The 16292-nt window shown below is 35.3% G+C and overlaps 1 protein-coding gene across 1 annotated transcript; it reads left to right on the plus strand.

The window, feature by feature from the left end:
- The first annotated feature begins 5327 nt into the window (after positions 1–5327).
- Positions 5328–7149, plus strand: LOC122297419 (3-oxo-Delta(4,5)-steroid 5-beta-reductase-like). The gene is made up of 2 exons (XM_043107470.1): positions 5328–5583; positions 5681–7149. Exons 1-2 carry the CDS (start codon positions 5542–5544, stop codon positions 6815–6817), a joined length of 1179 nt encoding a protein of 392 aa, XP_042963404.1. The 5' UTR covers positions 5328–5541; the 3' UTR covers positions 6818–7149.
- The last annotated feature ends 9143 nt before the right edge of the window (positions 7150–16292 follow it).

A 16292-nucleotide genomic window follows, 5' to 3' on the forward strand; every position in this document is an offset into this window, starting at 1 on the left:
TAGGATTATAATAAGAAGAATTCAGAGGTTCTTAAAGAAAAATAAAACTCTTCCGAGGAAATCCTTCAAAAGGTTTTCAAAGAAAGATTCAGGTAAAAATGACACTTTAATTTGTTATAAATGCAATAAGCCTAGTCATATCAAGCCAGATTGTCCTCTGCTAAAGAAAGATCGAAACAAGGGCAAGAAAGCAATGAAAGCTACATGAGATGATAATTCAAGTAGTTCAGATAGTGAAGCAAGCAATGGAGAATCAGTAAATCTTTGTCTTATGGCTAAAGATGACATTGAGGTAACAAATCTTGATAATATTGAATATCCTTCATATGAAGAATTGTAAAATGTTTTAGAAGAGGTATATGAGGAATTTGAAAAATTGGGTATCAAGTATACTGCTTTGAAAAAGAAAAATTCTTTTTTAACAAACGAAATTGATATTTTAAGAAAAGAAAGTATCGTTTTGAAAGATGAAAATCTTGAATTGAAAAAGAAGAAAACCGATTTAGAAAATATTGTTGAAAACTTTATGAATGGAAAAAGAAATTTTGAAAAACTTCTTGGTAGTCAAAGATGTGTTTTTGACAAGGCAGACTTGGGATATATCCCAAAACAAAAATACAAACCTTATAAAAACTTCTTTGATAATCCTTTTACATCAAAATCTAATATTCAAAATTCCTTTCATAAAAATAATTTTGTCAAAAAAAGATACTATTATAATCACTCAAGTTCTCCATATATACCACATGTTATTTGTAATTTTTGTAATAGAAATGGTCATAATTATCATGTTTGTCCTATTAGAAGAAAGCATATAATGACTATTAGGGTCATATGGGTACCTAAAAATCTTGTTTATTCTAATACTAATAAATAAAGGACCCAAAGAACTTGAGTACCAAGAAAAATCATTTTAATTGTTTTTATAGATATGCATGAAGTCCTCCACAAATAAAAATAAATGGTTTTTAGATAGTGGATGTTCAAGACACATGACGGGAGATAAGACTAAGTTTTTTGATTTTAGATCTAAAGAAGAAGGACACATGACCTTTGGAGACAACTCGAAAGGGAAAATCGTGGGAATAATAAAATTGGTAATGAATCTTCTCTCATAATTGAAAATGTTCTACTTGTTGAAGGTCTAAAATGTAATCTTTTGAGTATAAGTCAATTATTTGATAAAAGATTTACAGTTACTTTCAAAATGGATAAATGCATTATTTTGAATGATCATGATTGTAATATTTTTTTTATTGCTTTTAGAAGCAACAATGTTTATACAATCGATTTTGAAGAAATTATCTAACAAGATGCAATTTAATTTTCATCTCAAAATGAAACTAGTTGGTTATGGCATAGAAGACTAGGTCATGCCAATATGAAACTTATTTCCAAACTTTCAAAAAATGATTTTGTGAGAGGTTTACCAAAAACATATTTTCTTAAAGACAAAATTTGTGATGCATGCTAATTTGGTAAACAAACAAAAACTTTTTTTAAAACCAAAAAACATATTTCCACTACTAGACCATTACAACTGATACACATAGATCTTTTTTGACCAAATAGAGTTGCAAGTTTATGAGGAAAATATTATGCATTTGTTATTGTTGATGATTTCTCTATATATACTTGGGTCATCTTTCTTGCTCATAAAGATGAGGTACATAATGCCTTTACCAAGTTATGCAAGAGAATTCAAAATGAAAATGACTGTACTATTTCAAGTATCTAAAGTGATAGGAGAAAATAATTTGTTAATAAAAATATTGAAACATTTTGTGATGAAAATAGTTTTGTGCATAATTTTTCTACTCCTCGAACTGCTAAACAAAATGGGGTAGTAGAGAGGAAAAATAGATCTCTTCAAGAGATGGCAAGAACAATGCTTAAAATATATTTTTCACATGTGCATGAATTTTTTGAAAATTAAATTTGAAAATTTTGAAAGATGATTGATTGTCATCTTTCACATGTGCATACCTTGATTAAAGGGTTGAACTTTGAAAATATTAAAGATGATTGATTGTCATCTTTCACATGTGCATGTTTTATTTGAATATTTTTAAAAGTGATTGATGCTTTTTTTGACTTATGTAAAAGGTAGATGATTTTGTTTGAAATATTTGAAAAGTAAAGTGTGCTCCTTCTGTCATATGCAAAAAGTAAAAAATTAGGTTTGAATTTTTTTAAAAAGTAAAGTGTGCTCCTTTTGTCATATGCTAAAAGTAAAAGATTAGATTTGAAGTTTTTGAAAAATGAATGATGTTGTTTTTGACAATTGAAAAAGAAGAATCTTTTATTTGAATTTTTTGAAAAAGTGAATGATGTTGTCTTTGACATGTGAATTTTTTTAAATTTGAATATGAAGTCTCATATGCCTATAAATAGATCATTTGAGAGTTTCACATTTACAACATCCAGAGCATACAACATTCATTCAAAACTTTCATTCTCTCTTTTCTAAACATTGAGCCTTAATCCTTGTTCATTTTGAGAGAGATATAGTTTGCGCTGTATTGTTTCTTATTTCACTCATTGAGGAGTGTTTTCTGATAACTTACCCGCTATCAGCTCTTGTATCAGTAAAAGGGTGTGTATAATCCTTGTGCGTGTAGAAAGTGTTCTACACAGGAAATAGTTGAATCACCACGTGTAAGGTGATTGCAAGTGTAAAGGGTGTTCTATACGGATCCTTTGTAGCGGTGTTGTTCAAAGGTGTAATAGGTTTCTATCTCCACTTGAAGGAGATTGAATAGTGAATTTGGGGATTCTCAAGGGGTAATTTGAGGCAAGGACGTAGGCAGTGGGGCCGAACCTCGTTAACATGCTGAGTTTGTTTCTCTCTTACCCTTACTCTTTATATTTATTACTGTTTCGTAATTTATTTATATTTTATATTGTATATTTGATTTATAATTGTTATTTTTTTAAATACAACTCATTTCACCTCCCTCTTGTATTAGTCATTTGGGCAACAGTTTGATCAGCTTTAAAGAGCAGCTATTTTCTCGAAGATTGATTTGAGATCGGGATACTACCAGCTGCGGATAAGAGATAAGGATATACCCAATATTGCCTTTAGATCGAGATATGAGCATTATAAGTTTAAGGTGATGCTTTTTGGGTTAGCTAATGCCCCTGCAGCTTTTATGGATTTGATGAATCGAGTATTTCGACCCTATTTGGATTCTTTTGTGGTGGTTTTCATCGACGACATTTTAATTTATTCTCAAAATTTTGAAGAACATGCTTATCATCTCTGTTTAGTATTTGAGAAGTTAAGAAAACACTAGTTGTATGAGAAGCTTAGCAAGTGTGAATTTTTGTTGAAAGAAATCTGATTTCTTGGACATGTAATTTCCCGATATGGTGTGGCCGTCGAGCCTAGCAAGGCGGAAGCTATTTTGTCGTGGCCGTGTCCTTCAACAATGCGTAAGATTCAGAGTTTCTTGGGACTAGCCAGGTATTATCGAAGATTTGTGGAAGGATTTTTTCGATTATCCGGACCTCTCACTCCTTTGACTAGAAAGAATATCGAGTTTGTTTGGTCAGACAAATGCAAGAGAAGTTTACAAGAGTTGAAGAAGAGATTGACAACAATACCTGTGTTGATACTTTTGGAACTGCACAAGCCATTCTGGAACCGCACCTGTGTTGAAGAAGAGATTGATTTTTACATTTGATTAATAATTATATAGAAAGTTTAAAATTTGAAATAGAGAAATATTTTATATTTGAGTGATTTTTGAGAATGAAGTTTTAAGGAATTTTGGTGTTAATGCTTAAAAATGGCGCAACAAGTCGGAATGAGAGAAAAAATATTCCTGGCCTGCTAAGTCTATTTAAACCTCGATCGGTATGGTTTGAAGACATTGGCGGTGGTCCGGTGTGGTTGTACAGTAACTATACGTACATCTATGGTAGTAAGCAAGAAATAAATTCATAAAAAAAAAAAAAAAATAGAGACAGACAGGTTTACATAATTCGGCATAATATTTACATTTACGAGTCGTTAAGAGAGAGAAAATTTACTATAATATAATTATTTTATAGTCTCGTATAATATCTTATCTTCACTATATAATAGAAATCCAAGATTTATCTTTTGAATGTAGCCTTGTCGTTTGTGCCATGGTTGTGAGGTTGAAAAAATTCCCTTAAAAAAGTTGAAGTTTTTCTAGCCCTGAAGTCCTCTCCGAGAGCCCCTAGCTGAAGTGGCCTAGTCTCACCCTTTATCTTTTGCCTCTTACCTTCCTTATATCACATATCATCTTTTTCTCACGATACATTATCTTCTCCCATCCTTTTGTCTCTCATTTTCTATTCTTTTTTATTTTTATGAGCCCTTGCCTTGGATTGAGTTTGGAGATATTATAATAGACTAATAATATTAACGTATATAATAATAATATTATATATATATATATATTAAATGTATCGAAATGTTAAATAAAAAAAAATTTTTATTCATAAATTCTACACACCACAAATATTATTATCTTTTAAAATACCGAACTGGACCCATCTTTAAAGAGTTCGATCTAATCTAATAAGAAAATTAAATTCTGGACGGTCCTGTACACAAAATCTCTCCAGATCGTACCCGACCGAACTTAACCCCCTGATTCAAAGTAATACACTTTGTCAACATTTTGGAAAATCTAGTAAATACAGACAGCTTTTGTCAAATCGATCTTATCGAACTTTGTTTTACAAGTTACCAAAACAAAAGTACGCGTTTGTCAAATCGATCTTATCCAACTTCGTTTTTACAAGTTACCAAAACTAGTTCATCCTCCTACAATGATGTCATGGCTGGGGTCATCTTTGTAGACTTTGTCTTGGAATTTCTGTTTTTGGTTCCGGGCTTTAAACACACAGCTCTTTGTTACCATATTGGTTTCGACTTTCGAGTCCATCGTGCATATATAGGACGAGTAATTATATATATAATTATGAGGAATATAAATATTGTATAATTATTTTTAAAAAATTAAAATTTATTATTAAATAATTAATTTTTTTATATAAATTTTATATTTTATTTTATTTTTAAAATAATTACGCAATAATTACAGTGTAAATTATATTTTTTTAAAAAAAATTAATTATAAAAATAATTATATATTAATATATGTATCAATTAATTAAAAAATAAATTTTATTAAAATAAATTTTAATTAAATGTAAAATATAAATAAATTAATACGTCATTTTACTCTACTTAACAAAACTCTTTCTGAAAACGTTTTCTACGACAGTACCAAACGGTCCAAACAACTGTTCCATAACCTCCCAGAAACGCAAAATGATGTCAAGGCTGGGGTCATCTTTGAGATCGGATTTTCTGCTTTTTGTTCCATATATAATTTAGAGCAGAGTGCTCCTACATAATTAACCACTAACCACTAGAGAAAGCTTAGGAATTTGGATTAAAGGTCGACTGGGAGAAGCAGGACTCTTTCTTCCAACCCCACTCTCTTCTTCCTTCAATTTCGATCCTTTTGTTTCTTCCTCTCGCACCTTCTCATAATCATGATCAACTGGCTGTGGGCTAGAGCTGTTGGTGCTACAAAGGCAAAAACCTCTTTTATTCCCCAATGCTTATTCTCAATATAATACACCCACTTGCTGTTTATTTGCAAATTAACTCAGCTTTTATTGATTTTTGCAGAAGATAAACGAAGCCGAAGAAGCAGTACCACCAGGAAGCTACCAAAGTGTGGGCCTGGTGATCGGCGTGACTGGAATCGTGGGCAACAGCCTCGCCGAAATCCTCCCTCTTCCTGACACTCCGGGAGGCCCGTGGAAGGTCTATGGCGTGGCGCGTCGTCCTCGTCCCAAGTGGAATGCGAAGCATCCAGTCCATTACATCCAGTGCGACGTCTCGAACTCAAAGGAAACCGAAGCAAAGCTTTCCCAATTAGCAGATGTCACCCACATCTTCTATGTCACTTGGGCCAGCCGACAAACCGAGGCCGAGAACTGCGAGGTCAACGGCGCTATGTTCCGCAACGTGCTCCGTGCTCTGATTCCGAACGCTCCGAAACTCCGCCACATCTGCCTCCAGACGGGAGGTAAACACTACGTCGGACCCTTCGAGTCGTTTGGCAAGATCCAACCCCACGAGCCACCTTTCACGGAGGACTTGCCCCGACTGAACGTGCCCAATTTCTACTACACCCAGGAAGATATTTTGTTTGAAGAGGCGAAGAAGAAGCAAGGCTTGACTTGGTCCATTCACCGACCCAACGTTATATTCGGATTTTCCCCCTATAGCATGATGAACTTAATAGGCACGCTTTGTGTATATGCAGCAATATGCAAGCAGGAGGGGCTTCCTTTGAAGTTCCATGGAAGCAAAGCGAGCTGGGAAGGGTACTCAGTGGCTTCAGATGCTGATCTTATTGCAGAGCAGCAGATATGGGCAACAGTAGAACCGAATGCAAGGAACGAAGCGTTTAACTGCAACAACGGGGACGTGTTCAAGTGGAAGCATCTTTGGAAGGTGTTGGCGGAGAGATTTGGGATTGAGAAGTATGGATTTGAGGAGGGTGAGAAAGTTAGCTTGGTGGAGATGATGAAGGACAAGGGACCAGTGTGGGAGGAGATTGTGAGGAAGAATCTTCTGCAACCCACGAATTTGGAGGAGGTTGGGCTGTGGTGGTTTGCGGACTTGATGCAGGGTTCGGTGGGTGCGTTGGACAGTATGAATAAGAGCAAGGAGCATGGTTTCTTGGGGTTCAGGAACTCCAAGACTTCTCTAATCACTTGGGTTGATAAGATGAAAGTCCACCATATTGTACCTTGAAGGTTGTGACTTGTGAATGACTTTGGACACGACGTTAGTCCTTTTATTTTATGTTTTTTTTTTTTCCTTTTTTGGAGAGCACTTCTACCCATAAAATATCGTTTTGGTTTTAAAATAGGTAAGAGTGCTGTGGTTGTACGTTGGGTTTATAGATGAGAACATTCAAAGGAAGTTTATGTTTGGTTTGGCATGTGATAAGTATTTTCGAGGAGAGAAAAATGCAGGTTAATTCGGTTTGGACTTTGGAGTTGGACTAGAGCTAGGATAGAAGTTTTTAGAACAAGGGCGAATTGGGGGAGAATTCAATAAAAATACATCATTTTTATATTCTATCTAAAAATCCATAAAAAGAGTCTTTGGGAATAAGAACTAGCTTGTTTATCGCGTTTCTGGCCCCTGTCAACTACACGCGTTGCACTATTAGATTGCTGATTTACAAGGAGCAAAGAGTGATGAAAAACAGTGAGAGAGTCTGCCTCGTGCCATCCAAAGTGGCAAGTGGGCTTGCAGCGCCCTCCATTGCCGAGGCTCCAACTGCCACATGCGTAGCTCCATCAGATGTTTAGACTTCAAATCTTCTAGATATGACCATCTACACTGTGATACTCTATAAGATATAAGAGTATGTAGTGTATGAGATTTTATATTATTTAAAAATAAGAAATTTTTACTAAGGCTCTAATTGTATCATTGACTAGTCATTTTAGAGTATAGGTCGAATAAAATGAGAAAGAGAAGGGTGTAATCCAGATAAATGCAATCCAGATCATAATGAAAGATTCCTCTGTGAGACTCGAATTGTATTATTTACTAATCTTTTTAGAGTATAGATAATGTGGTTTAAGCCTTCTATTAAGACATTACATACACTCATCCTTAATAGGCGTGTGAGCCCTATAGGTCGGTATAGATCTACATACTCCACAAACCCTTGCAAAGATGTGATCGAATTGTTTCTCCATTCCCACCGATCTTACAATTTTACCTAAAATCCAGAGTTGACGCACTATGTTATCCAAGTCTATGGAATAAAAGACGGAAGCCATCTTCAAGTACAATAATTGATCAAGAATTGGTGCAATGCTATCTACGACAATCTCTCACGGCTTCGTTAGATACCTTAGGTTGGGCCTTTTGAAGACTGCGTACAAAAACCACCTTCATAGTTGATTTTCACTTGAATTATATTGCAATCTATCACTAATATTTTATAAAATAATATTAGATATAATTTTAGAGTGTGTAAGGTCATATATTTTTCAAGAAAGAATGTAGTCCACTATTAAAAATATTTTTTTATGTAGCTTGCACATTTACCTAGTTTTTTTAAGAGGGTAAATGTACTAGTCATTTTCCTATTTTTAGGACTATTCATCCGGATTCCGACTAAAGAACCTGGACTGGAACCTGAGTTCCAAACTTGGACCGTGTTAGTCAAGTCTGACCTGGGTCGGAACCCGGATGAATCCGGGTCTTGAAAATCTTGATTCCGGATTTGAACACCTTTTTTTATTTTATTTTTTAAGTTGGATTTAGAAGTTGCATTTCGAATTTCTTATTCTTTTACGAACAAGATGGGCAAAGTCACAACTCAATCTGGAAAGATGACCCATGGTCAAGAGAATTGGCCCAATTCAATTGGGTAAAGCTTCCCCTTGCTGAAAGGAAACTATTCAATACATTAGAAATTATCACAAAAATTGTAATTTATTGGAACAATCTCTTATTCAAATCAAGCTGGTTTAGTTGCCTTTCCAGTTTCTGTATATTATTATGTATGATGTTGAAAATGCCTCCAAGTCCTCGTCCCTTGGCAAGCTGCTCTAGTTCCTCGAGTTTACTCCAAGTCCTCATCTCTTTGCCTCATTGCTTGAGTAAAAGATGAACAAAGGGAATCGTGAATAATTATGTGGCCCTAAAATATTTATACCATCTTCCTGAGAATCACAATAGATGATGACAATCACAAAACCCTAAAAAACTTTAATCTATCTTTAGGTCAGTGCCTTCTTAATGACTCATGAGGATGAGAATATGCTTTACCAACATATGATGAGAATCAATAAACCCTAAAAAACTTGAGCATAAAAATGAAATAATTCACTCATTCATCGTTAAACAAACAAACCCATAGACCCATATTCCAAGCACACAAATGGATTCTCATTTTTTTTCTCCAAATACACCCACAAACAAATATTTTGTAGAGTCTTCATTCAACTAAATATCCCTAGACAGCCAGCCACTTCTCTTACCGAAATTAATAAACAAGAACATAAAACAGAGTTTAGATATCCCACCTTTCTCTTAACATATGCTAGCACAGATCTGATCCACAAAATATTTCTCAAAATTTTTTTCATTGAAACATTCTCTTTAAAACAGATCTAAATCAACAAAGTAATTAAAGGAAAAAAAAAACCCTAAAAAAACTGCATTTTCTGGGCCGGTTTCATTTTTTTCCCCTTTTCATTTTCTGTACCACACTCCATTTTGGGTTGCTTTCCTTTCATTTTCTACACAAAATGTTATAAAGATCTTTTCGTTGGTTTTTCATTTTCTAGCTAACTCTGATATTGTCTTCCATTCATTTCCTTTTATTGCTAACTATTTTTATCTGGGTTTGCCTTTTTTCTACTTTTTTATTGCTACCCATTCGACAAGTTCACCAAATTACTAGATCTACCCAAATTTACATTCATTGTTTACAGATCAGGAGAGAGACTTGCTGAAAGGTTGCCGGCGAGACAGACACGACAGTGAAAGAGAGATGGCAGCCAAAGCTTAAAATTCAAGAGATACATGGCGGCTAGGGTTGCACGATTTCAAGTGAGAGAGAGGTTTGAGCAGATAGTGCTATCGTTCTCCTCTCTTATGTCCTTCACGAAATAATTAAAGAGAAATTTGAAGAGCAACTTAAAGAGAAACTCGAAGAGGGGAGAGAGAGAAAGGGGGGAGGGGATGGCGTAAAGTAGGAAACCCTACTTCAAGAATGAAAATTTGAAAAGATTTGAAGGCATACTTCCTCGCATTATTTTGATGAATTTACCGTAGAAATGAATAGTACCTCACTGAGTAAGTTCCTAGGAAATATTGGAGGGTCACAGTAGACACGCTTAAAATTTTCAATCTCCTAGACAAACTTCCTTAGATTGTATGTATCCATACTACCACACCAAAGCTCCACCCCACAAAAAGAACCTAGTAGCTTTAATACCAATTGTTGAAAATTTGGACCTCCCAAATTCACCTCGCTAGGATCTACCATTTGTAGGAATAATAAGAAAAATAGAAAAATAATAACAGTACAAAATATTTAGGTGAAAACTCCTAAACAGGAGAAAAACCACCAGACCTGGAAAAAAAAAATCCACTATATGAGAAATTATTATAATTACACAATTTTTCTTCTCACACCAAACACATCCACAAATCTTCCCCACTAGCAAAACTTTAACTTTACACATTTTCATTTTTTATTAAAAAAATATAAATAGAGAAATTTAACTAAAATCAAAAGTTATTAGATAAGCTTTCAATTGGTGTACATAAACTAAGATGCTAAGTCTCTTATTTATAAGTCTGGGCCTATGACCTTTATTTTCTTTCTACAGGTGTGGGACTAAAGAAGGAGTAAAAAATTAACAATAACTAATGCAAAGATTTAGAAGCTACAAAATCCAGCATGTTGAACGCATGGAAAAACAAAGATGCTCACAGATTAGCTAGACGTGATGTTTGGCATGCGGATGATATACCCTATTTATTTGGTGGAAATCTTTCCAACATGTAATCCAACAGGTTGTATGGGTGGCAATGAAGTTCGTTTGTTATTAATTAAAAAAAAAACTACCATGAATTGCGATGATGAAGCCAGTGTACAAATGAGTTTTTTTATTTTCTTATCGTTTATATTTAGTCTACAAATGAGTTTTTTTATTTTCTTTTTCTTTTTTAAAAATATTTTTTAAACATCCTTAACAATTAAGAAAAAAATAAAAAAAAAAATTATAAATTTACTAATAGTCATTTTCTTAATTATTAATACAAATAAATAAAACTATATGAATGAGAATATTATTTGATAAGTATATTTAGCAATCATGGTGTCGTTTTCGTTACATTTTTTTCTTCTCTAATTTAGATCTTAAAAGAAAGAAATGTGAGAATCTCTATTGAGACATTTAAATTTGTGCATAATATAACATAAAAGCATTCGCAGGGATCTATATTTTTCATCTAAGAATTTTGTGTAATATCTCATTTTTACGCGTATTTTTATTGAATGTGTATTTTAATTTAATTAAAATATTGGTTCTTTTGTTTTAAATTTTATGGATTTTAATTAGATTTATTTAGTTGTGAAATTTATTTTGATAAGCTTTCTTAATGTTAATTATTGTTTTATATTTAAATTACTTTTTAAATTAAATTAGTTTACTTTTGGGCTTTAAAATTATTGTGTATTTAGTTTTTATTATTTTATTTTATTTAATCATTGCGTTTGAATTATTTTATTTAATTTATTATTTTGAAAATAGTTTTCGTTCGATCAGTTTTTTAATCCAAGATGTGAGGATTGAATCTCATTTCTTTTCCCAATCATTTCTCCTTTTCTTTTCTTATTTTTTCTTTTTCTTTTTTCCTCTTTTTTTCTTCTTTATTATCTTTCTTCCCACTTTCTCTTCCAGTTTCTCTCTCTTCCCGCGCGACTTTCTCTCCTCTCTCCCCGTCGTTTTTTTCGTCTCGCTCCAACCGCCACCGCTCGCCTCCGTGACTTACACCACCCCCACCGTTCGACTCCCCGCCAATTTCCAGCCCCTCTCGCGCTGTCGTTAACTAGTTTGAGCTCCTTCAAGCCGCATGACTTTTGAGCCATTCCGCCGCCGTTGTTCCACCTTCAGTCACTATTTCATCACCGACCTCTTGCCGACCTAACCCACCCATTTCTAGCTCCGATCTGTCCCCTAAGCAACCACCACGAGCTAAACTCCGTTTGGGTCTTTGTTGACTTCCACTGCCATTTTCGCCTCCACCTACAACCAATCACCACTTCCACTAACTTCATTAACACCTCTAAGCCATTCCTTATCAATTTCACATCTTAATTTGATCCCATTCAAAAGTGGGTATTTTGTGATCCACGGCCACAATGTATTTTGCACTATTACGTTGCCTTTTTGCCACCTTTTGCAACTCCTTGATCCTTCGAAAAATATCTTATAGTACTGTAAGTATTTTTCAAGCTTTCTTTAATATTTAAATATATTATTACTTTAACAATGCACTGTGTTAGTTGGTTGTGTTAGCTGAGTCCGAGGAGTTTGGGGGTCGGATGGATTGGAGGACAGAGTTATTAGTATGCTGGTTGATGTTGGAATTTATTGGATATGACTTATTGTATGCATTGCATGGAGCATGCATGTTCATATTTGTAAATGAAAAAATGGATTTTTTGCATAATGGCATGCATGTACATGTGTTGGAAATGGAGATTGGATTTTTATATGTAAATAAATTTTTGGGTGCGTGTGTATCACGACCCCAAGCTAAGATGGGACACTATCTCGGTGGAGCTCTTCTAGTCACTCGGGAGAGCAATATACTGAGTGATGTCCCATGGGTTGTCGCTAGGCTACAACGAGATCAGATGGGATGGTAACACTCTCGTGCCGACTCTGTCGCTCATCTGCTGGCAGGGGCTAGGGGATGCTTAGTTACGAACGCGCTAGGTGCGGAATTGGACATCACTCATTATGAAATCGTACGCATGGTCGTTAACTATGGTGTGGCGAACGGAGCCAGGGTGTGTGTATAACCCATAGAGGACGTCATGGTGCATACGGATAAATTGGATATTGAGTTGAGACTTGGATTTTGGGACATTTTCTGAAAAAATGGCGAGAAAAGGTTTTAAAGGAAATTTTTGGGCTAAATGAGATTTTTGGTGTGCTTGGAAAATTATTCTTTTCGTGGAAAAGATAATTTTTGGGTCTTATGCATATGGCATCCCGTTCATGTATATTGTTGAAGATTTAATGTATTTTTATCTTGTGAGTTGCTTGGAATATTATTTACTTGCGGTACCGTCTTTGATACTATAGATTTTGATGCAGATGAGGAGAGGGTTGAACTTGAGGAGGCGGCTCTGCCGGAGGCCTGATTTGGAGTTTGGCTTATTTTAGTTGAAAATTATTTTCCGTCTTAAAATTATGTATTTTGGATTTGTGACATTATTGGAATTTGTAGTATTTTGATACGCTTATTTTAAGTGAGTTTGTATTTAAACAAAATTCTAGTATTTAAACAAAATTCTAGTATTTAGTTGAAAGACTTTTATTACCCGTTGCGTTAATTTTTGTTATACACGTGTTGCATGTACACACACTTGACACTTGGTCCCGTGTTGTCATCATCTCGACTACTCGATTTTCACGTATCCGTACGTGGGAGTTGGAGGCGTTACAGGTAGTATCAGAGCGGTTTAGTTCTGGGTAAAACCACATATCCCGTAAGTGCAGTACCAGAAAGTTTTAAAGTTTTGATTTGAAATGATTTGTTTGAAGTTTGCTATTTGAATTGTTTTATTTAATTTTATTTGATTTTATTTGATTTTTAATGATTTCATTGAATTTGAATTTATTTGATTTAGTTTGATTTTAATTTATTTGTTTATTTTATTGTATGCTATTTTATTTTATTATTATTTGGTTTTATTCTATATTATTAATTTTGTCTGAAGTTTAAGTGGGGTTAAAGGTTATGCTATGGTAGGAAGATAGTAAGACTGAGAAGGCCTACCGACGAACCCGAGGATGATTTGCCACGTGGTGATGGGAACTACGCCATTTTCGACCGCGACAAGGAGATTAGAATAGAGCGGTGCAAGTTGGATGAACCTATGAGTGCTTTTTAGCGCATAGAACCACGGCTTTCATTGGTGAAGAAGATCCATTTTGGGCTGGAAAGTGGATTAAAGATTTGGAGAGGACGTTTGCAGTTTGTGGATGCATTGAGGCTCAACAAGTGTTATATGCAAGTTACTTGTTGCAAGGTGATACAGCTGATTGGTGGGAGACCAAGAGGGAACTTTTAATGATGGAGTTGGGATCTTTTGCTGCTATATCCTAGCAGTGTTTCAAGAAGGAATTTAATGACCGTTTCTTTCCAGCTTATGTGAGGCTACAAAAGGCACGAGAATTTAGTAGCCTCGTCCAAGGAAATATGACTGTTGAACAATATGCCCAGAAATTTATGGAGCTCGGGCGATTTGCTACTTACCTCATTGCCACATAAGAGATGCAGGCTGAGCGTTTTCAGGAGGTGCTGCAACATGATATACGCAGACATGTAGCTTGTCATCAGATTACAAATTTTCAGAGATTAGTTGATTTGGCCACCATTGTGGCGTGTGAGATTAGTTTTGGAGTAGGCTCCCCTCCAGGTCAGAAGAGGCAGAGTTTTGCTGGTGAAGGAAGTAGTTCTGGTTCACCTCAGAAATTTGCGCAGAGGACTGGGACTCGACCACAAGTAGCCTCAGGAATGCATATGGGAGGCTGGGTACCAGTTCGCGGAGGGTGTAATAGAGCCCATGAGGGTGAGTGTCGACAGAGTGGTGGAACCCAGTGTTACTGTTGTGGCCAAGAGGGGCATTTCGCTCACGAGTGTCGTAATCAAGTTCAAGGAAGCCATGGAAGTCGTCGTGGCGGTAGGACTAATTAGAGACAAGTGATGCAAGCTCGGGTATATGCTATTACTCCTAAAGAAGTTGATGACGAGGCACCAAATACGCACGATGCTAGGGTGATTACAGGTATATATTTAATTTAATTTTTGGATTTGATGTTTGGTGTGATTTGATTTCTTTTTACTTTTTGGATTTTATTGGTAAATGTGATTGATTCAGAGAGAGTTCGTTTGTATGATTTTTATTCTTGCACTTTGTTTGATTCGGGTGCATCTTAGTGGTTCGTGTCTTCTACTTTCGCATGGATATGCAATCTGGTTACGGAGCCCTTGTCAAAATCATTGGTAGTGACTCTCCCAAATGGTGAAGTGTTGTGGTGCTCTAAAGTTGCGTTGGGCTGTCATTTAGATTTTGGTAGAAGGACACCTGATGTGGATTTGGTTGTGTTCAAATTATTGGCGTTTGATATTATACTTGGAATTGATTGGCTATATTGATATTCTGCAAGTATCAATTGTCAGAGTCGAGTAATTAGCTTTCAACTCTCGGATGGAGATTATTTGGAATCTGTGGGAAGTAAATTAAAGAAAAGGCCGGCAGTCATATTAGCAATTCAAGTGAAAAGAGATATTGCTTGTGGAGTGGATGTATTTTTGGTCCAAGTGGTGTCTACACCATCTGAGAAAAGGTCTCTAGTGGCTACCCCAGTTGTGGAAGAATTTCCTGATGTATTCATGGATGATTTGCCTGGATTACCTCCTATTTGTGAGGTGGAGTTCGCTATTGATTTGGAACCTGTAGCTGCTCTTGTGCACAAGGCTCCTTATCGTATAGCACCTACTGAGTTAAAAGAGTTGAAGGTTCAGTTGCAAGATTTGGTAGATAAAGGGTTTATTCAACCGAATACTTTGCCATGGGGAGCGCCAGTGTTGTTTATTAAAAAGAAAGATGGTACCCTTAGAATGTGTATCGACTATTGAGAACTCAATAAGGTGACCATCAAGAATAAGTACCTTCTCCCTTGGGTTGATGATTTGTTTGATCAGTTTCAAGGAGCAGCTGTTTTCTAGAAGATTGATTCGAGATCTAGATACTACCAGTTGTGGATAAGAGATAAAGATATACCCAAGACTGCCTTTAGATCCAGATATGGGCATTATTAGTTTAAGGTGATGCCTTTTGGGTTAGCTAATGCCCCTGTAACTTTTATCGATTTGATGAATCGAGTATTCTAACCCTATTTGGATTCTTTTGTTGTGGTTTTCATCAACGACATTTTAATTTATTCACAAAATTTTGAAGAACATGCTTATCATTTCCGTTTAGTACTTGGGAACTTAAGAGAACACCAGTTGTATGAGAAGTTTAGCAAGTGTGAATTTTAGTTGGAAGAAGTCAGATTTCTTAGATATGTAATTTCTCAAGATGGTGTGGCCGTTGATTCTAGCAAGGTGGAAGCTATTTTGTCGTGGTCGCATCCTTCAACAGTGCGTGAGATTCTTAGTTTCTTGGGACTGCCGGGTATTATCGAAGATTTGTGGAGGAATTTACTCGATTATCCGGACCTCTCACTGCTTTGACTAGAAAGAATATTGAGTTTGTTTGGTCAGACAAGTGTGAGAGAAGTTTCTAATAGTTGAAGAAGAGATTGATAACAGCACCTGTATTGGTACTTCCGGAACCGTACAAGTCATTCTGGAACCGCACCTGTGTTGAAGAAGTGATTGATTTTTACATTAGATTAATAATTATATAGAAAGTTTAAAATTTGAAATAGAGAAATATTTT

This window comes from Carya illinoinensis, chromosome 15 (assembly GCF_018687715.1).
Source record: "Carya illinoinensis cultivar Pawnee chromosome 15, C.illinoinensisPawnee_v1, whole genome shotgun sequence".
NCBI classification, from domain to species: domain Eukaryota; kingdom Viridiplantae; phylum Streptophyta; class Magnoliopsida; order Fagales; family Juglandaceae; genus Carya; species Carya illinoinensis.

Excerpts from the sequence above, each read along its gene's own strand:
- LOC122297419 (XM_043107470.1), top strand. The coding sequence starts at position 5,542 with ATGATCAACTGGCTGTGGGCTAGAGCTGTTGGTGCTACAAAG. Across the intron at positions 5,584-5,680 it reads GAGCTGTTGGTGCTACAAAG|AAGATAAACGAAGCCGAAGA; the intron begins GCAAAAACCTCT and ends TGATTTTTGCAG.